The 22427-nt window shown below is 37.1% G+C and overlaps 1 protein-coding gene across 1 annotated transcript; it reads left to right on the forward strand.

Moving 5' to 3' along the window:
* Positions 1-4433: 4433 nt before the first annotated feature.
* Positions 4434-22424, forward strand: LOC119782929 (alpha-2,8-sialyltransferase 8F-like). The gene is made up of 7 exons (XM_038284146.1): positions 4434-5049; positions 12339-12413; positions 12551-12625; positions 13031-13175; positions 20978-21090; positions 21174-21266; positions 21340-22424. The coding sequence occupies exons 1-7, from the start codon at positions 4949-4951 to the stop codon at positions 21815-21817; spliced, it is 1080 nt and encodes a 359-aa protein (XP_038140074.1). The 5' UTR covers positions 4434-4948; the 3' UTR covers positions 21818-22424.
* Positions 22425-22427: the final 3 nt, after the last annotated feature.

Raw genomic sequence — 22427 nt, forward strand, 5'->3', positions numbered from 1 at the left:
CCATCTAGTGATGTCGGTCTATTGATTTTGATGTGTTGATTGAAAATTGTTCATTATTATCTTGGTTAATTAACATCTAATGTTAACTGTACTGCATTTTATAGCAGTAGGGTAAAATGCTTGTCTTTGTTCAAAAGACTGTATTAACTGTAAAGACTGTCTTTTACATCAGCCTGTTTTCAGGGCCTTTTTTTTGCCTACATATTTGTTATTTTTTGCTACATGCCTCCCCATCTTCTTGCCATATGTTTCTATGGTATAAATCAATATCTGTGACCTGTTCTCATTTAAAAAAAAGAACATTGGCACAAACCTAGCCTGTATGTATTTTTTTGTATGTCATCGAGAGTATTTAAATGATTTTCAATCAGGAAAAAAATGTAGGATTAAAATGCGATTAATCGCGAGTTAACTTAGGCATTGATGCGATTAATCGCGATTTAAAAAATTTAATATATTGACAGCACTAATATATATATATACATATATATATATATATATATATATATCATTAGACGAGATCACTTGTTAAATTGTTTCTCATTTGGAATAACATGGAGGGAGGCAAAAAGTGGAGTAGAGCACATAATACCTGATATAAGTAATGTTAACTTAGCAATTTTAACCCCTGGTTAGACTGAGAAGATGTTTTACATTTCACATCTAGAAGATGAGTTAAGAACTTTTTTGTGCAAGAGGCATTGAAACTGTTAAAAAGTGACAAGAAAGCAACAAACTTAGCCATATTCTCATATTAAAGCATGTAGAAACATAATTTTATATTGAAAAAAGGTTGAATTTCAGCTAGGCAGAGCTGGTGTGATTATAAAAACACTGTTGTAAAGACTACTTTTCTGAAACAATCAAATTTACCTTACAAACACATACATTTCCTTCTAGTACAGTGCTTGGATTTCTTGTCACCCAGCACTCCTTACCACAACATATGTTTATTTTTTCTATACTATACCTTTATCTCATATATTAAGGTCTGTAAGGTCAGAAGGTTTTTGAAAATGCAAAAAACATTAGTAAAAAAAGGAAATATTTAAAAAAAAAATTTCTAAGAACACAACAAGAAACAATAAAAGCTCATATGAATTCTGCATTTCGTTTCAAAATAACAGTTTATCCTTAAAAAAACCCAACAAAATATCGTAAAGAAATATACAGATCTATATCTGTATCTCAAATCCTCTTAAGGCATTTAAGTCGACATCTATCAAGCACACTTTAATTTGCTCCATACTAAACATCACAGATTACTTTGTTTTCAGAGAGAAGGTTCTCATGGCCAATACAAACATTACATGATGTATTAAATCCGCAGCACTAAGTGGCCAGTTACATGACTTATTCAATATGTATTGCAGCTCATTGTGAAACAAGAGTGAGTTTGCCTTCTTATGGGATTTGCCAACTTTGAATATTCATTTCACAATGTCTCTTAGAGTTGAAGGGCATCAATTGGTTAAACATGCAGGAGCTTACAGACCTCATGCTAAGCAGCTGTGGAATTCCCAGGGATCAGCTGCTCTCAGCCACATGATCTCTTACTGCCATCCCTAGGTCCATGTTTTTAACACACACCTCCTGTAGAGCCATTTGCTGTTTGATAACTGTTAGAATATGGTACTGTGCATGGTATTTACAACCGAGGAGCCAACCAATGAGGGATAAACATCTATGTTATTTTTGTGAATTCCAGATCACTAATTCTTTTAACTTATCCAGCCCAACACAAAATAGCTGCCAATTCTCAGAAAAATGGGAAACTCAAAGAGTTTCAAAATGATAATTGAATATTTACACCTGTTAGGAAAATCTTTTGAGACTATTTCTATTTAACTGCAAATTCCCATAGAATGAAGGGTGGAAAACGCACAGCAGGAACAGAGTAAGCTCTTTCTACTGTGACTTCACCATGTTTATCTTATTCTCTCTCAATCTTAAACCAGCCTACTTAGACTGAAAATTCTAGGTCTAGCCTAAACATGGTGTTTAGTCATTACTTTTCCACAAGTTTCTTTAAGCTTGTTTAATCAGCAAACAGGCCAACCAGACTCAGCTTAATCTACTATTTGTATTGCCTCACAACAGACAGACACTTTAAATGAGCTGAGTTTGCAGTGTTAATTCTGGGTGTTTACTAAGAGCAGTATTTGCAAAACTGACTTTTCGTTGTTTCATTTTGTAATTTATGTGTATGAACATTTTTCAGATAGTCCAATGTTGTAGTTAAACTGTTAAGTTTTGAAAACAACAAAAATGGTATGGTTAAGTAGCGAAATTGAAACTCTTTATGACATTCTGCCACTGATCCAGGGAGGTATTGCAACTGAACCCATCCCTGGAGCAGTTGCAACAGTTTATTTTTTTAATGAACCTCTGCCTCTTCCACTGAAATTACACAAAAAAAACAACAACTTAAGGCTCAGTTTAATCTACTATTTGCATTGCTTCAGAACAAACTCCCAAATGGTGATAGGGAGGTCCCCGTGCGGTTTTCTTGTTTGCCGATTGCTTCTGTCTAACCCTAAAACAGATAATTGGTCTAGCTTATGCAACTGAAGCGTGACCTGTAACAAAGCCACCACAGAGTTTAATCACTCTGCTGAAAAAAATGTATAATTGTCCTACATTAAGATTAAGTGGAGATGATTAAATCAATGGAATAAATACCTGATAAGCACAAAGTGTCTTCATATATTTGATTTAAAAAAAACTTTTAAACCTAATTTTCCTATGTACATATTTCTTTTGTGAGGACACGTTGCAGGAGACTTTGCTGATGCAGCTCAGTGTTCAAAGTCAATGAGCTTATTTGCCTTGGCCCCAAGACGTCCTGACGGAATAGTCTTTTCCAGTTCAATTGTTTGGGTTGTTTTTTAAATGCCAGTTTAAAAGTTTCTTTCTCTTGCTTTTATAATCTATTTTAGCATTGAAAAGCTATACTTAGAACATTATTAAGGTTTTGTTGTATAAATAGAATTTCTTGCTATTTTTTCAATGAGTCTCAAGATTTTGCTCAGGTTTTACAAGTGTATTACAAAATTTAGGACCTCCTAGCCAACCTTGAGAGGGTACAAAATTTTACTCCAACCTTTTCTGTCTCTCTGTGAAGGATGAAACATCAAACTTTATCTTTATGACACAACTCTCCATCATTCCTTATAATTCAGGCTTAACAGGGTTTTCTACATAGAGGAGAGTCAGACAATGTTGAGATGTCTCTTGCATTATGAGATAATGAATGTCATCATGAAAAATTGCTTCTTTGGCTTTAATATGGTTAAAAAGCTAATGGGGTCTCAAGATGGAAATGGCATTGTCTGTAATGCGCTAATCACTGACTTGTGTGTGTCTTCTTGAATGTCTGTGTTAGCATGAGAAGGAAAAGCAACATTGTAATCAGTTGAAATCAGATATTAAATCTTGATATAACAATTTTAGGACCTTTTTTAGATAAAATACAGATTTTCAGTAGTGCTGGCTTCTTTTGCCCAGAACATTTCTACCATATCATCATTTGCATGATAGAATTTTCTTATACTTTGCTTTATATTTCTGGTAGTGTCTCACAATACTTTCAGATCATTGAGTTGTGCCTTTCTCTCATTTGTGCATTTTCCTTCTTTTACCCACAAATAATAGTCTTTATTTTATTAAGTAAGAAATTATTTTAGATCTCAGAGGAATTAAATATACTCTCAATTAATTTACATATAATACCTTGTAGTGGATCAAGGTGAAAGGCTAATTTATTTTGCATGTCAGACATTTATAAACTCCAAAAACAGAGCACATGCTAAACAGGATACCTTGCAAATAGATTTGATTAGAAGTGACTAAATGCAGAACAAACAGAGTCAATTTCTTTCCACAGACTTTTTTTGTTTTGGTTTGACTTGCCAAAATTACCAAGTACCGATACAGAATGTCCGTCATTAAGTGGGAGGTTATTGTGAAATAAGGTCCACATAGGGGAGAGTTTTCCCAAGATACTCCCCCAGCTTTTCCTTTAAGACTTAATTTATTTTTTCCAGTGTTGTGTAAGAGAGTAAAATACAAAGGTAGGTCTTTGGTTTAATGGTTCTCTTACTTCTCTCTTGCATTGGCGGTTGCAGGTAAAGCGATTTTCTTAACAAATTTATTGTTCTTCTAGGTGAAACTAAGATACTTTTCTTGCAGAGTTGATACAGCTGAGAAAGGTTCCTATTAGGATGAAGGTAGCTTGTGTAAGTGTAAGGGAGATTTGGGGGCATAAGGAGTCCAATGAGGCAAACTGTGAACTGATTCAGTACTGGGAACTCATGTTAATGTTCTGCTTCCCCTTTGTGAAAACAGGAGAAGGGATAGGGGGGTTTGAGGAGAGTGGGAGGAGGACAGATGGGGGCGGGAGGGGCAAGCAAAGGGTGAAGGCTGAGGCTCTGGGATGGGGGCGGAGAACAGAAAGAGCTCTGCCTGTGAGACTATGGTGGAAAGCAGAGCTGTGTAGGAGAGTTTGTCTGGGTGGGTAAATGTGGAAAGAATAAGAGACAGAAGACAAGAAACGGTGGATGAACAACAAAACATGAAAAGGATTTGCAGATGAAGAGGATGGACTAAGATGCAGTTTCAACCTAACTGATCTGACCCAAAGAGAAGGAAGGGAACCTAAAGTAGAGCTACAAAAAAGACTGGAGACTTGTCTGTACAAGAGGAAGGGGGAAGAAAATGACTGAGCAACTTGGCTCTACTACCGGTTGAGAGGCAAACTCAGTCACACAAGGCAGACAGGAAGACGAAGAGTGGATCTGTAACAAAGTGCTACAAAACAGCTGGAGGGAAAGAACAGACTGTTATTTCAGAGGAAGGGAACAACATAAAAGAGCATAAAATGGAATCAAAGTGTCTGTGACAGATACAGAGTCGAGGTTGTGAAAGAGGGGCTAACGGTTAGAAAGGTATGAGGGGACAGCTCTTGAAGCTTCTCTTCTCTTTGATGATCACTGTCCTCTTGTTGGTGAGCCTGGTGACCACTTTCATCTGGTACAAGTTAGACAACAAGTAAGTCCTTTTTACACACAGTACAGAAACGCACACATGATGCAATAGAGGTGAAGTCATTCTGCTGCCCTTTACTAACTTTCTGTTAAAAAAAGTGGTTTGTTTCAATAGAAATATTAGCAGAGGCTATATTCTGCACAACATAAATGCTTCTCACTGTTATTGTCATTCCTAAATTCATGTTGGTGTCTACAAACACAGTGAATGTATTCATTGTAGTTCAGATGCAGACATCCTTCAAAATCTCACTCCAAAAGATACTGTTTTCAAGATTTTAATAGAGATTCTGACAGATTGATAGTCATAAAAAATTGAAAAATATTTTCCATTGTTTTTCTTCAACAATTGAGCAAAGAAATCAACAACTAAATTTGCAAATATGTAATACAAGCTGATCTGAAATCAAATCTCTTAAGGCGAATCACATTTATAAACAGGAAGAGGAACCCATGAGAGCACGAGACAGTCACAGACAACCACAGACTAAAGGAAGCCTGCAACCAAGATATGTTGAAATGGCAATGGTGCATGCATTAGAGTTTGCATGCCGGCTGCTTACTGATAGTGTATTTGCAAAGCAATATTTTACCCTTTAACCCTTTTATACTCATCCTCAAACAGCAGTAGTGTGATACTAAGCAAAGTGCATGCATTAAAGAAGAACTTTGTCTAAATGGATTTCGATTGTGTTTCTTTAACAATGTTGGTCAAATTTTAATTGGACTTAACTTGGCATGCTTAGTGGTGTTTTGCTGGAATGCAAACACCACCTTTAATTACTTGCTTAGTCAAATCATTCCAACAGCATAAAGCTTCTGCCAACATTTTTCTCTCTAGACATAGTGATCCTTTTTGGGTTTGAGAATTTTTTTCAACACTCAAAATTTTGTACGTTGGCCAAATAGTTGACTTTTGGTCTTATCTGACCAGAGCCTATCACTGCTGGTGGGGGCAGACAGGTGGCCTTGAGGGCAAATTCTATCTTTAAAATCCCAGTGGGATTATACAGTACCTCTTAACCTTAGCCTGACCCAGGAGACTATTCCATTATTAGGAAAGACCTTCTACCCTGTTCTTAAACCAAAACAAAAACCAATTCAGCCTTTCAGTATTGCTCCAGGCAAACGTTTGTAAAGGGTCAACCCCATGAGTTTCAAGCCCCGAGAGTGAAAAATTCTGTTGGGCTGCCACAATTGTCATGCTTGAATACCTTCTTTAACAGTCTGCTAGCCAATTTCCTTGCATTGTCATTGTGTGGCTGAGTCTTGGTGTGTACAGTAGCTAGCAACCAGCCGCCATTTTACGCAAAGCAGTGTGTCTGGTGGCTAGTCTACCCCCCCCCCCCCCCCCCCCCCCAAAAGAAAAACTTAAAATATCTTAAAAATATATGTATAAAGCATAAAAACTTCACACAGATGACAAACAACACTAAAGGACAGACAATTCAGAGACTTCTGATTCGGGAAAAAGCCAAACTGTTATTCCGTCTCTTATCTCACTACCTTACGTGTCTTTACATTAAAGTAGCGTGAAATCTCCTACACCCTTAAACCTTAAAACTGGCTTATGATATTCTACAGTAATACCACATTCTTTAAAACACAGTTTATGGTTTCTAAAATCTTTATTTAATATTTAATGTCAGATTTTAAGGATGGTTTCAGTTGTCTTTTAGCATCTTAACCAAATTACCAAACCAGTCTGGCTAAGAAAATCCAATACTTGGACACCTAAAACCTAGATTATATTATTCTAAACCAGTGGAAGAATAATTAAACCCATTTTGATATTCCTGGAAGTTTAGCTTGTTTTGTGAAAGTTCATCAAAGGCATATTTTATTGCATCTGGACCACTAAAACCCAGTCCCTGAAATCATAAAAAAAACATTTGAAATATGCTTTTTAAAAACGTATCTCTGAAGTAATTCAGGGGTCCATAGCTTTATTAGATAAGGTTAAAAAGCTTGTAAGTGCCAGCTTGAGGAGAGGTAAGAGAACGAATTGATTGAATAATAGGAAGCAATTAGATGAAGAAGGAACTAATCTCAGAATAACATTACAATCTTAGCCAGCCAGCCAGACTAATTTAAGTGTACTATGCATATCAGGCTGGAGAGGAAAGAGTAGAGCCAGATTTCAGAGGTGGGATTAACAGTCAGGAGAAACAATTCAGCACCAATCATATAACAATGGACGTGATTGAAAAAACATATTTTTTTTAAAAAGAAAAGCTCTTACAGCAGCCATTTTTTTTTAAATTGTAACAATATTTATTGCTCTTTTGGGACATTACAAAGGACACTAATAAAATATCTCTCCATTGCAGCTACCATTTTGGTCACAGAAAAATGCTGTTGCTTTATGGGCCCGGCCTCCACTGCTGTAAATGGTCGGGTCTGTTTTAGACTGAACAGTATTGAGCCTCACCAGATTGACCTATGCCCCACGTGAGTTAGTCTATATAAGTTTTCTGCGCCTTGTCAGTTCAAACCTCACAACCTGCACAACCAGAACACGAAGCAGATTAGCTGCTTCAACTAAAACTACAGGATTGATTTGTGGCAGAATAGAATTATCTAAATGACCCAGTTGGAGAGCTATTTTAAAATAAAGTTATTCATTGATAGCAACAGTGAAATCGTTTACATAGTAAAAGAAACAGCTAAACTCAAAATAAGTGAGCTTTACATCTGGTGGTTTTATCGGTTTAAAGTATAGTAAATATTGTAGTTTATCTTATTTTAGCATTTAATTTACTGCTGTTTATTTTCTTTGCTCAACTGATAAAGTTGAAGCAGGGTCAGAGATTGACAGGGTACTAAAACTTTAGTACCAGTTTATTATTAAGGTTAATTATTTTTTTTTTCTTTCTTTCTAAATGTTTGGCTTTTGTTTAAGTTGAGATTTATGTAACATTTATCATTGTTCTCATCTTTATCATGTAAATACATTTCTTGCAATTGTATTTAAATGCTAAAAGGGCCATCATCAGTCTTTCAGATTAGCTGATTAGCTGCTCCTGGCCGTTCCAAAGTCGAGACAGAACTTTTTAAGGTTGAAGCTTTTATTAATGGGTTTCCGCTGCATGTGAGAGATGAACCTTCACTGTCTTCTTTTAAAAAATTTTTAAAGACTGACCTTTTTTGTTTTAACACTCAAGAGTACATTTGGTCCCACTCTGAATTAGTGTGGGACTAAATGTACTAAAAAAGTGTTACTTTAACACTGCAACATTTAATGTGTTTCTTTTAACACAGTTCTGTTATTTGTTTTTGTGCCATGAGCACTTTATTAATACTTTTAGCAATTTTGATATGGATAGCATTTTGGTCAGGAATCTGTTTTTAAGTTTGCTTTAAAAGTCTATATATAAAGTAAATATTTTGGAATGGATTTTTTTTTATTTGATTAGTTTGTAATGTTTTGATTTTCACTAACCTAAGAACCTTTTTTTATATTATGATGGAGATCCATCTACAGTAGAAGCTTACTGTAAAGAAAGGAGGAATACTGGTTGTCTGTCACAACCAGGGATTTTAAGTCTAACTGTATCTCACGTTAAAGTCTCTCTGTTCTCATTTCCTGATTATATATAATAACATAAATATGTATGATAATGCCTATTAGAGTTAACCTCTACCTCTGGTCTTTCTGAATAAATTGGTACTTTGCTGTAACTTAAAATGACCTTATTCTGAGTCAGCACCCAGCCTAGCTGAATCCACTTCCAACTGTGTGTGTGCATGGAAGCACCAGGCTCCAGTTCTGCGATTGGCTCTGTGGCTGCTCTGGAATGAGCCTTGCCCCCCTTCCTGAGCCATTTTGAGGCTTTCAGTGTAAACTTCCGCCTCATGATCGAGGCAGGACAGTGACCCCAGACTGAACAGCTGTTCTAGACATTCAGGGACTGACATACTGGCGGCGTGTCCTGCTTGTGCACCAGTCTTGTCTTTGTTAAAATAAAACATTTTTTTTCTGTCTTCTATTTCTCCTTATTGTCAGATTGTGGTAAAGCAAGCTTCTATCATATGGATGCACTGCCTACTGTTTTTTTCGTCGATCACCGATTCCTGATCTTTACAAAGCCTGATATGCCAGCTCCTATTTTGATTGATACTGATTTATTTTTACAAGTGACACTGCAAGTTACTATAAGATCACAAGACACAGCATATTTCAATCATATCTTACTGTAACAACATTAATAGTCACCTGTTAAACAATAAAAACTTCTAAAATAACTATTTTCAGATAAAGAAAGGAATTTATATGGAAAACAGCAAAAACTAATTGGTTGAATTAAAAAAACTAAATTAAACATCAGTCTTGTGATTTATGGGCTTTATGCATCTTCTTAACTACAATTTAAACGTCTTCCTTTAGAAGATCTGGGACAATTTAGAAAACAGTCAGAGCTTCAGCCAATTTTTATGTTGTTCAAATATTATTTTTTTTTCTTTTAAACCCACCTTCATTGTGCACCTTCCTCTTTTTTCTATCTGATATCTCTCACTGCTCAAGTGTTACACAGCATTTCCAAATGTTTTATACGATATGAGGAACAATCCATTTTAGTATACACATAAGTGTGGGAAGTCAGTGAGGTATTTTGTTACCTTTTTTGACATTGTTTTGATTACTAGAGTCCTTTCAGCTTCTCCCTAATTGAGGAGATTTGAACCCAGGTAACCCGCATCCATGTCAATGTCTTAAAAAATAAGGGCTCCCACAGTATTATCAGTCAAAATGTCAATTGGACAAGGCAGACATCAAAGTGAGGATCATGTTCTCTGATTTTGTATTTAAAAAGGTTCAGCCTGATTTACTTTGTCATAAACTACAGAGGACTCAGGTGGAGACCTCAGCGATTTCCTGTAAATATTACCTGACAAATAAACCTCAGTTTAGCAGACTGAAGGGTTAGGTCTATATCCAGGTAGTCAACAACAAAGGCGCACCACAGTCAAAGGTACTCTGACAATTTTTTTACTCTGTACACCTCCAACTTCTAGTACAAGGGAGACTTCTGCAGAAATACTTGGATAACTCAGCAGGCATTATAGGTGCATCAAAGAGGGACTAGAAGCTGAGCCCCATGAGCTGGTAAACAGCTTGTGGCATGAAGTAGAAACAGTCAACTGATTCTGACTGTGAATAAAACAAGGGAGATGACTAAAGATTTCAGAAAAAAAACAAAACAAGAAAAAAAAAACAGGAACAAGGTAAACACTGACTGCAATTGGAGAAGAGGTGGAGGTGGTGGAGGAACATAAATACCTCTGTGATCACATGAACAGCAGTAAAGTCATACAAGCAGGAACAGAGCATTCTGTACTGCTTCAGCAAGCTTAGGTTCTTTAGTGTCTGCAGAAAGAAGCTTCATATATTATAGAAGTTTACAACCTCTAGAGATCTGTTCTTGTTGGTAGATTTCAGTGCTGCATTTGACACAGTTGATCATAATATTCTTTTAGAAAGACTTTAATATTTTGTAGGAATTAAAGGAACAGCAATAGACTGGTTTAAATCTTATCTGATTGATTTCAGTCCATTCACATTAATGATAAAACTTCCTCATTCATCCTTTCACATGGGAGATGGCTTGGAGCTCATCTCCCTGGCTGTGTTTTTCCTGGACGGGGCCACCTTTTACAGTTGCCTCTTTTATCTCTTCTTCCAGTATGTCTGCTTCTGTCTCCTTCAACCCCAGTCGGCCTTTGCAGATGGCGGCTCACACTGAGACTAGTTCTGCTGGAGGTTCCTTCCTGTTAAATGGGAATTTTTCCTCTCCACTGTCGCTACAAGCATGCTTAGTGTGAGGGATTGCCTTCAAGTCAATGAGTCGATGCAATCAACTGGTTTTCCTTAGACAGAAAACTTTGAATCAATTTGACTGTATGATCTGTTGAACTGTAAAGTGCCTTGACATGACTCGTTTTGACTTGGTGCTATATGAATAAAATGAATTGAATACGTTTGCAAAGATGAATACTTCATACAGAAAAGAGCATGGTGGACAACTCTGAGCAAACTCATGTACGGTAATACAGGGTGTCTTTTCACACAGGTAGCTGCGAGAGATTTCTCCTGCCAACAGCAATCAACCTCTACAACTCTTTGATGAGTCACTTTGATAGGAGCTAAAACCATTAATTTCCTTTTGGAAATAATAAAGTATTTTGAATTGAATTTGCAATGAATTAAATGAATTAGCAACAAAATTAAAAAGCTTTTAGGTCTATCTAGATCTTTATACACCTTTTGTCTGAACATTTTTGGAGAAAGGCTAAGTTTGTGGGATGTGTAACTAATAAGAGTAATTTCACTTCATTTATGTGAGCAGTGAGGTTCCTTGCCGCTGTGTAAGAGTTTTAGTGAGCCTCTTGGCTGCTTTTACCAGGCCGATCACTTTAGCAGGTGATGTAGGCATGTTGTCCCTTAACCTTACAGTGCTTTATATTTCTCAACAACTTTTTATTAACCTGATGCATTGTTCCTAGGACAATCACGATTTCTGCTGTTACTTATGCTTTCCTCACGATCGTTTGATCATCACAGAAAAGCCTTTTGTGTGTCTCAAATGAGAGACCTTGAAGTTTGTGGTTGTAATAAAAATGGAAAAGTTAAGTATAATTAAGACTTCAGGGCTGGGCAATTAATTGCTTTTGTAATATAATCGCAATTTAAAAAAATGCAACTTTCAAATCACAAAGGCTTCTAGTTTTAATTAGTGTTGTGACAATGCAATTTTTTGGCCCCGATATCGATACCTGGATGTGCAGTATTGGCTGACACCGATACCATACGGATACCATGTTTGAAATGGATGTGTGTGTGTATACTGTATATATTAAGAACTGCATACTACTTGGATGCAAAATAATTGCCATCACAGGTCTGTCAAGCTGCTGCCTACCTTTGTGAAGCAGGAAAAAGACTAATACAAAGTGAATCCAGTAGAACTTTTTATTGCCTACCTGGAATGGGTGACAATAGTTGAATAAACTTTTGGCTCTCAAAATGGTATCGGTGCCCTATTTGTTGGTACTCGCTGATACTGATACCACCATTTTATTGCTGGGTTTGGCCCTGCCCGATACTGGTATTGGTATCGGTGCAATATTAGTTTTAATCCCAGTATATTTAACTAAATCATTCAGCTATACTGTTAGGCAATAAATGTTAATGTGTTTTATTCATGATGATCTGCAATTGTTTTATTAAATGCAAAAAAACAGGTCTGCAATGATAAATATCTTGTCTAATGCAATATTGTCCTTTTCCCACAGTAATGTGCAACCTCTGCAATCACAGCCTCAGCAGAAGAGAGCTCCTCAACCCCCAGCTTCTTGCAAAGACTGCAGGTGAGAACAAATTGGTGCAGCGTTCTACATCTACTGAATGACTAGGGCCTTATTTGTACTACAAACAAACTAAGTCTTGTCAGAAATGCTGATTTCACAAATGTTATAGTGAATTCTGACGTGTTTATCTATCAAAGGGAGAATATAAAAAAAGTCTTAGAAGTATATGCGAAAGCCTGGAAGAAACAAGAGGAGAGTTACCTGAAGTTCAGGTAAGAAGAAAAAAACACCCTGAAACCACCGGATCTGCATCTTTTACCTTATGTGATAATACTAAAAACATTTTGTTATGTGTTGTTTTTCTTTATTCAGTCTTAAATCTATAAAATATTATCCTAAATTTTTAAAGATAGGAGGTTTAACCATGAAGGAACATATAATTTAAATAGGTAATTTGAAATTGGAAATAGAATGCATGATCTTTAAACTAAAGAAACTGTTACACAAAATATTACTAAAAGCTTTAGCTATTAGGAATAAAAATACTTAATTAAAGGAGAATCAAATAAATTTAAAACGCAAATAATAGATAAGTTCAAGCATATTTTATGTTAAATCGGATATCCTCAATTGTTCGTTGCACTGTGAGAGTCAGCAGTGTCCTTATGGCTCCCCAGATCACAGCTGCGCTCCAAGTGCCATGGTTTTGAGAAGGCCACCATTACCCAGCAGAACACTCCAGTGGGAACAAAACTTGTTTATGATGGAGAGAAGAAGCGAACCCTTCAGGTGAACCAGGAGATTTTCAGCACCTTTTTCAAAGTAGGTCATTTTCTGTCTTTATTCAACAGCAAATCATGTTTTTTTTACTTTTGCTCTGCACCTGAATGTTGTACCAATGATATAAAACCCTTTATACTCTATCTGAATGACACAGTGCTCTGGAAGTTTTTGATATCATAACATAATCAGAATAAATACAAATAGCTTTTTTTCATCAAATGAAATGTAAAAATAAAGAATTATCCAAATCCACCTGGCCTTCTGTGAAAAAAATATTTTAAGTGCAATTTCAATAGCTACACCAATGTTTAAGTATTACCCAGTTCTATAGAATCTGACAATATAAATTGGTCAAAAGCTCTTTAAAAACATTGCCTCAAGCACTGATGTAAAGAAATATAAGAACAGATCAGTAGTTTGATGTCTTTTAATGAGTCGTTATTTAATAGTTTATAAAAACAAGAAAAAAATGAAACAAGAAAAACTTCCAAAGCACTGTAGGCGTCACTCGCCTCTCAAAAGCTCACTGTTTGTTACTCAGTTGTAAAAAAAAAAATAGTTGGCAAAAAGCCATTAATGGAAAAGTTCCAAGATCCAAAAGCACTTCTGAACAAAAAGACCCATTTCAACTTTGACAAGACAACTTCTTGGTGGTCCTAAGACTTTATAATAGTTAGTTGTAAAATACTAAGATGCAACATTGCGAAAGGTGTTTGTCCAATTACATCTTTGAGAAAATGAACAAATCTAAGAAAAGTAAAATTTTAACATCTAAAGGGGAGTTGAGGGGAGTAGCAGCCTAGTGGTTAGGACAAAGATCTTGGAATCCTGAGGTTCTGAGTTCAAACCCGACTCCCACAGATTGCCACTCTGGGTCTCTGAGCAAGGCCCTTAACCCAACACTGCTTTCTGGGCGCTGCACAATGACAGCCCATTTCTCCCCCAATGGGATGGGTTAAATAAAGAGGTAAATTCCTCCAATGTGAGATCAAAAAAGTTCAATTATTATTATTAAACTTGGTAATTGTAATGTGATGGTCTTGAATGCTTTGCTGTTCCACAGCCCTGATGACGTAATTTATTTGAGGGAATAACAAATACTGCTCTTTACCACAAAAATTCTGAAGGAGAATGTGCAGACATCTAATTATAACCTAAAACAGAATAACACCTCAGTTATAAAAAAAAAAAAAAAAAAAAAAAAAATTGAAAGCATGGCCACTGCCCAAGGGCTCAAAGAGATTAAATGAACATTGTTTTTTTGTTTTTTTAGTGGCCTGGCTAAAGTCTGGAACTAAAGCCAGCTGTGATGCTAAGGCCTGATGTTAAACAGCTTTTCATGCTCAAAACCCTGCAGTTGATAGTAAATTTAAGTTGTGTTTGACTAAAGGTTTTTAGACCTGATAAGTTTGCCTAGACTTCCTCCAAAACTCTTTTATGAGCTGTAAGTTTTTTTTTTTTATCATTATTTGTGCTAAATGTGAGCATCTTTTTTATTTTTTTTCCAATTTCAGTTTGATATAAAGATTTTAGTTTGAATGTTTAATATCTCTCCTGGTAAGTAAATTTCCTACTTGCCAGTAGGAGGTAAGATTGTTTGCGTAATTTTTACAGGCAATTTTTACAAGTACAGGCAGATAAAGTTTTAAGAAAGCTAGATATGCCTGAGGAGGTTCTGACATTATTTGTTTAATTCTAAATTAAATAGTTTTAGTAGGTAAAATAAAAAAAAAAGAAAATTGAGTATGACTCTTCCAATTCATCTACATCTTATGTTGAAAAGTTTAGCCCTTTTTTACATGGAGAATATCTGGGATGTTACATATACAGGTGCTGGTCATAAAATTAGAATATCATGAAAAAGTAGATTGATTTCAGTAATTCCATTTAAAAAGTGAAACTTGTATATTATATTCATACATTACATACAAACTCATATATTTCAGATGTTTATTTTGTTTAATTTTGATGATTACAAATGACAACAAATGAAAATCTCAAATTCATCATATCAGAAAATTAGAATATTGTGAAAAGGTTCAAAATTGATGGCCCCTGGTGCCACACTCTAATCAGCTAATTAACTCAAACCACCTGCAAAAGCCTTTAAATGGTCTTTCAGTCTAGTTCTATAGGCTACACAATCATGGGGAAGACTGCTGACTTGACAGTTGTCCAAAAGACGACCATCGACACCTTGCACAAGGAGGGCAAGACACAAAAGGTCATCGCTAAAGAGGCTGGCTGTTCACAGAGCTCAGTGTCCAAGCACATTAATAGAGAGGCGAAGGGAAGGAAAAGATGTGGTCGAAAAAAGTGTACAAGCAAGAGAGATAACCGCACCCTGGAGAGGATTGTGAAACAAAACCCATTCAAAAATGTGGGGGAGATTCACAAAGAGTGGACTGCAGCTGGAGTGAGTGCTTCAAGAACCACCACACACAGACGTATGAAAGACATGGGTTTCTGCTGTCGCATTCCTTGTGTCAAGCCACTCTTGAACCACAGACAGCGTCAGAAGCGTCTTGCCTGGGCTAAAGAGAAACAGGACTGGACTGCTGGTGAGTGGTCCAAAGTCATGTTCTCTGATGAAAGTAAATTTTGCATTTCCTTTGGAAATCAAGGTCCCAGAGTCTGGAGGAAAAGAAGAGAGGCACTTCATCCACGTTGCTTGAAGTCCAGTGTAAAGTTTCCACAGTCAGTGATGGTTTGGGGTGCCATGTCATCTGCTGGTGTTGGTCCATTGTGTTTTCTGAGGTCCAGGGTCAACGCAGCCCCATACCAGGAAGTTTTAGAGCACTTCATGCTTCCTGCAGCTGACCAACTTTTTGGAGATGCAGATTTCATTTTCCAACAGGACTTGGCACCTGCACACAGTGCCAAAGCTACCAGTACCTGGTTGAAGGACCATGGTATCCCTGTTCTTAATTGGCCAGCAAACTCTCCTGACCTTAACCCCATAGAAAATCTATGGGGTATTGTGAAGAAGAAGATGCAATACACCAGACCCAACAATTCAGAAGAGCTAAAAGCCACTATTAGAGCAACCTGGGCTATCATAACACCTGAGCAGTGCCACAGACTGATCGACTCCATGCCACGCCGCATTGCTGCAGTAATACAGGCCAAAGGAGGCCCAACTAAATACTGAGTGCTGTACATGCTCATACTTTTCATGTTCATACTTTTCAGTTGGCCAACATTTCTATAAATCCTTTGTTTTTATTGGTCTTCAGTAATATTCTAATTTTCTGATATGATGAATTTGAGATTTTCATTTGTTGTCATTTGTAATCATCAAAATTAAACAAAATAAACATCTGAAATATATGAGTTTGTATGTAATGTATGAATATAATATACAAGTTTCACTTTTTAAATGGAATTACTGAAATCAATCTACTTTTTCATGATATTCTAATTTTATGACCAGCACCTGTAGGTGTTCATCTCCATGGGGGAACTGAAGATCAACTCATTACTATATACTCCCTCTAGCCTGTAAGGGATGGACTGGTATAGGGCTTGGGCGTCATGGCGTAATTACTTTGCGTGGCCGCCATGTTGATGGCTTTATCGCTGCTCAGACTACTGCCTACGACTACAGCGTACCGTACTCCCTCTCAGCCGTGTTTTAATTTGATTAATTTCACCTTAACTTGATTTCAACCATGGTAAACCGTTGCTGTATTGTGGGCTGTAACAGCTCAACACATGATCGCCATGGGAAAAGCATAGAAAATGGGTTAACTTTCCACCGCTTTCCTGCCTGGAGGCGCAACCATGGAGACCAAGTGTCAGAGATTAAAGGAATAGTACACCCAAAACATGATTAGCCTTCATTTTCTACTCACCCCCATGCTGAACAACACTCTGGAGTACTTTTTTGATATCTCAAATGCATCTGGAGATCTGGGAGGCTTCTTGCTGTCTGCTGACATTCAAATAATGGAGATGCCCAGCGCCCGAGGCAGAAAGGTCCATAAAAGTCCACAAAAAACGTGTCAATATTCCTCCATACTGCTCGTCCAATGTATTCCAAGTGTCCTGAGTGGGTAGCGTCCATAATTTACTCGAAACAAAGTCATTTAGAATGTTTTTAGAGCATAAACAGTAGTGTATAGGATTTCCTAAAAGCGCGTTCACGAGTCTACGGAAACCGCGGCAGACCAAACCAGACGAAAGTGCGCATTCAGCGTCTGCTCTGCCGATAATGCAAGCGTAGAAGAAGAAATGTGCTGTTTACCTGTGCAAAGAAAGAAACAACGAAAGAAAAATGTCTGAGGACTTCAGTGTTGAGGAAGAGCATGAGTTCTTTGCCGAGCTGAATGCGCACTTTCGTCTGGTTTGGTCTGCCGCGGTTTCCGTAGACTCGTGAACGCGCTTTTAGGAAATCCTATACACTACTGTTTATGCTCTAAAAACATTCTAAATGACTTCGTTTCGAGTAAATTATGGACGCTACCCACTCAGGACACTTGGAATGCATTGGACGAGCAGTATGGAGGAATATTGACACGTTTTTTGTGGACTTTTATGGACCTTTCTGCCTCGGGCACCATAGACCTCCATTATTTGAATGTCAGCAGACAGCAAGAAGCCTCTCAGATCTCCAGATGCATTTGAGATATCAAAAAAGTACTCCAGAGTGTTGTTCAGCATGGGGGTGAGTAGAAAATGAAGGCTTATCATGTTTTGGGTGTACTATTCCTTTAAGAGTCGTTGGCTAGCTTGGATAGCGGCTGTAAGACGACCGAACATAACTTTCCACAGTATCCCGATGTAAACAAGAGTGTGTTCCCTGCATTTTCATTCTGGTAAGTTAAAGATGCACGGTTTTATTTTATAGCCTACATTGTTTCTTTCCTTCAAGGTTGGGATCTTTTACGGGAAAATAATAAAAACAGTAGCGGGAAAAGGCTCAAATACGTGAGAAACCCAGAGGGTTTAGGGAGGGTTGGCAGTTAACGTTACTAATTACACCTTTGAAACACATAGCAGATAGTTAAAAGTACATTACATGCGTGAGTGGTTGTTAGCACTAACCGTTAGCAATTACTAAACTAGCAGGTTCCAGAGCCCGTCTAAGCACAGTTTACCTTCGTACGGATTACTGTGTTCGCACTGTTTGCTGGCTTTATGATCTGCAGCTCCTGAACCCATCCATTCATGAACTGCACATGAGACTCCAAGGACTTGTAGCTTCGGAACTGTTTTGAAGTATAGACGCTCACTCATCATATGGATCCAAATCATTAATAATGCTGATTTTGTCAACATACCGGTCCCTGGCTTCTCTATTTAATGTGTCCCGTCAAATTCCAGATCCTTTTCGAGATTTTAACATCTTTTCCCTCTACTTCTACGTCTCTTCGTTCAACAACAACGTTGTATCAGAGCTATGTTTACGTTCGCGTAGCAATCAACATGGCCGCCACGTCCCACAATGCAATGCGGATCCCAAGCCCTATTAGAGCTTTAACAACAGCTATGCTGCAAAATTCAAGGTCTGTTAAACTGAATATCAGAAAAACCTACTTCTTCTCATAGTATTCAGGTCTATCCAAAGGCTATTTGAAGGATTTTTTTAAATCAATTCTAAGACGTACTGTAATCTATGTGATTGATAATGGCTCTAAAGGTTTGGTTGTTTGACATGTCCAGGGTAGCCTGATAAACCAGACTAAATGTGAGATAAATGTGCCTGATGATTGAGACATCGGAAGATTGTTGATGAGAACAACCCGTTGTGAATAACAGATGGTGTCATTTCATCCAGGACATGTTACTGTGAAGATGAGTCACTGCAGCCAAGATATTGAACCGTTGGCAGTTGGCTTCTGACTATATTTTTTGCCTAGAGAGTTTACCAGTGATATATTAGTAACCATTTAAATCACACCTTCTGCAGTTGCCAACACTGCATGCCAGGTAATAAGTTCCATTGTTTCTAAGCTACAGAAACAACAGCCAAATGCATTTGTGGCAATTTGTGTTGATTTTAACCACACCTTACTCTCTGCTACACTGCAACTGTCAATGACTCATGCATCTCTGGGAAACTAGATCACAATCCTGTTCTGCATTAAAAAGAACTGAAACAATCATCTGATCCTGAATGTCAAGAAACAAGGGAGATGATTGTAGATTTCTGAAGAAACGGGTACAAGTTGAATCCTGTTCACATCATGAGAGAAGAAGTAGAGATGGTTAAGAAGTATAAATACCTTGGTGTTCACTTAGACAACTAGACTGGAGACACAACTGTAAAGCCATCTACAAGAAAGGACAGAGTAGATTGTACTTTCTAAGGAAGCTTAGGACCCTCAGCATTTGAAGCAAGATTCTACATATCTTCTATAAATCTGTTGCAGTGAGGGTGATCTCAAGATTTTTAAACAACAACAAAGTGCTTAGTAAGAGGCTTCTCCAGATTCAGTGCAAGACAGAAAGCTACAGAAGATCCCTCCTGTTTACATCTATCAACCCCTACTACCATTGGATAAAAAACAAAAAACAAAAAAAAACTTTGAGTTACTACAAGATTTAATTTCCCTTCAGGAAAAATAAAGTATTTTAAATTGAATTGAATTATTTAGCCTGTTAGAAATGTTGACAACCAGTTACTCAATATTTTCCAGTCTGTAAAGGATTGTTTGCAGACGATTAGTATTAGAGCAGAAGGGATCTAGATTTTTTCCAATTTTTGAAATAGTTGAGATCCTATTAGTTGCGGATATTATCTCTATTAGAGAGACTATTGGTTCAATGAATACAGTCTGGAGAAGGGCTGAGAAGTCCACTGGTTTGTATAGGTTAACGTTTTAGCAATCTTAGCAAAACAAAAAACGTCCAAATCTATTTAAAGAACCAAATAGAAATTCCAATGACACAATTATATAATCTTTATTTTTGTATGTTGCAAAAGTCTATTAGCCTGAGAAGTTTTCTTTTATTATATATTTTTTTCTGGAGGGTTTTTCCAGGGTTTTATTGTCCTTACACTGTCACAATTACAGAGCCAAGAAATGAACTCTCTGCATTTTAACCCATCCCCTTGGGGAGCAGTGGGCTGCCATTGTGAGGCACCCGGGAAGCAGTTTGGGGGTTAAGGGTCTTTGCTCAGGGACCCAGAGTGGCAGTCTGTGGGTGTGGGGCTTGAACTTGAATATATGGGATTACATTTTTTTAAGCTTTTTGGTCAATTTCTTCCTGGTCATTTAAAGATTAACATTTAAAAGGTATATTGTGCTGTGAATCCCATCTAACTCTGCAAGAAAGCCAGCATCTGGAGCTTTGCCACAAGGCCTCCTTTAAAACACCAAACAACTGTTTTCTGTTCCTTCTTTAATTTAGGACAATTATGTAAGAAAATAACTAACACCAAAGTTGGAGCAATCAATATCATTTTATCAATATAAGAAAGATTGTCTTTTGGTGTACTGTTACTTTTATGTATCGTTGAAACTGTTTTTTTTATACTTTCTAAATTGATGAACAAGATGTGTGCTAGACTTATTACAATGATAATAAGTTCCAAATTTATTCTTAAGATCCAACAACATTCTTTTTGTTTGTATGTGAAATCTTTTTTTTTCCCCTCCAATATGAATGTACATTTTTGTAAAGCCATAAAGGACTTTTGCTGCATCTAAAATGACAATAGATGAGATGCAGATTTTTTCTAAAAATCTGTCCACTCTCTGTCAAAGCACTTGTCAAAATATGAATCTTTATGTAATAGTGTGTTAACATTCTAAGGTTTTAAAGGTAAAGATCTGAGGAAAGTTTCCTTATGCCTGGAAATGAAATCTTAGATATTTCTGTTGTGATGATTCTAGGAGCATCCCTTTCCAAATAAAACATGGCATACGTGTGCTGTTGTTGGTAATGGTGGGATCCTGGGAAACAGCAGCTGTGGCAAAGAGATTGATTCAGCTGACTTTGTAATCAGGTAAGAACATTTTCCAAGTTTCTATGAAACTTGACATTTGGAAGCTCTATCCAACAGTATTTGTGCTCATGTTCCGTTGTTAGATGCAATTTACCTCCCTTGTCAAATGGGTATGAGACACATGTTGGCAGTAAGACGGACCTTGTGACTGCAAACCCAAGCATCCTCATAGAAAAGTGAGTAGCTTTCCACCTTAAATAATATAATTTTAGCCTTTTTTTTCTTAATTGATCAGTTTTTTATTTGTAGGTTTGGGGCTCTGATGGGACGGCGACGGAAATTTGTGGAGAGTCTGCGCAGCTATGGCCACTCTCTTTTGCTGCTTCCTGCTTTCTCCTTTGGCCGCAACACTCCTGTGTCTCTCCGGGCTTTGTATACGCTTGAGGACTTTGAAAGCCCCATCAGATCTATCTTCTTCAACCCTGGATACCTCCAGAGTCTGGCTCTTTTCTGGCGCTCTCAGGGCCTAAAAACAGTACGACTCAGCACCGGTATTATAATGACAAGCCTTGCTTTGGAGCTCTGCGACAATGTGCAGTTGTATGGATTCTGGCCCTTCGACGTTCACCCACACAACTTTCAAATCTTAACTAACCACTATTATGATGATAGAAAAACCAAAACAAAGTTTCATGCCATGCCAGAGGAGTTTAACCACTTGTTGAGGTTGCACAGCCAGGGTGTGCTTAAATTACACCTTGGAGACTGCAAAGCACAGGGAAACTAGACTCCTCAGCACATAGAGCAAAGTGCCTTTCTCCATTGCTTCAGGATGAAACCAGTCATCAACATGCATATAATCTTCTAGTAAATAAATGGACTGTTTAGAATACACTGATCATAGCCATACAGTTCAGCACGTCTATCAGCAGTTACAAAATATGCACTGAGATTGAAATCTAAACACACAGCCTGTAAACAAGATAGTATCTTTTTCTGCAACTTTATTTATTGTTTTGTTCTGGATGGAGTTCAGAAGAAGTTATTATTCTGTAACATGAGCCTTTGTGAGGCCATCTGCAATTAGGGACTTATATTACCCTGTTTTTTTGGTAGAGTGTGTTTTAATGTGTTTTAATAGTACAGTAGCAAACTACCTCCTTTTTAAGAACTTTGTGACTAAACAATAAGACCAGCAAACTGAATGTACCCGTTTTTGAGAATTTTTACCACTCTGAAATGTGTGCCTAGTTTGTAGTAAAAACAAAACACATATTTTAAACAGAGAACTTTTCAGACACTGACCTCTTTCTTCACCCTGACAGACTGAGGACGAAGTATGGTGCCTTTTTTTGCCTTAAATAAAGTCATCCCAATTGATTTTAAAAAAAAAATAC

This window comes from Cyprinodon tularosa, unplaced genomic scaffold, assembly GCF_016077235.1.
Source record: "Cyprinodon tularosa strain WSP-4 unplaced genomic scaffold, ASM1607723v1 ctg105, whole genome shotgun sequence".
Taxonomy (NCBI): domain Eukaryota; kingdom Metazoa; phylum Chordata; class Actinopteri; order Cyprinodontiformes; family Cyprinodontidae; genus Cyprinodon; species Cyprinodon tularosa.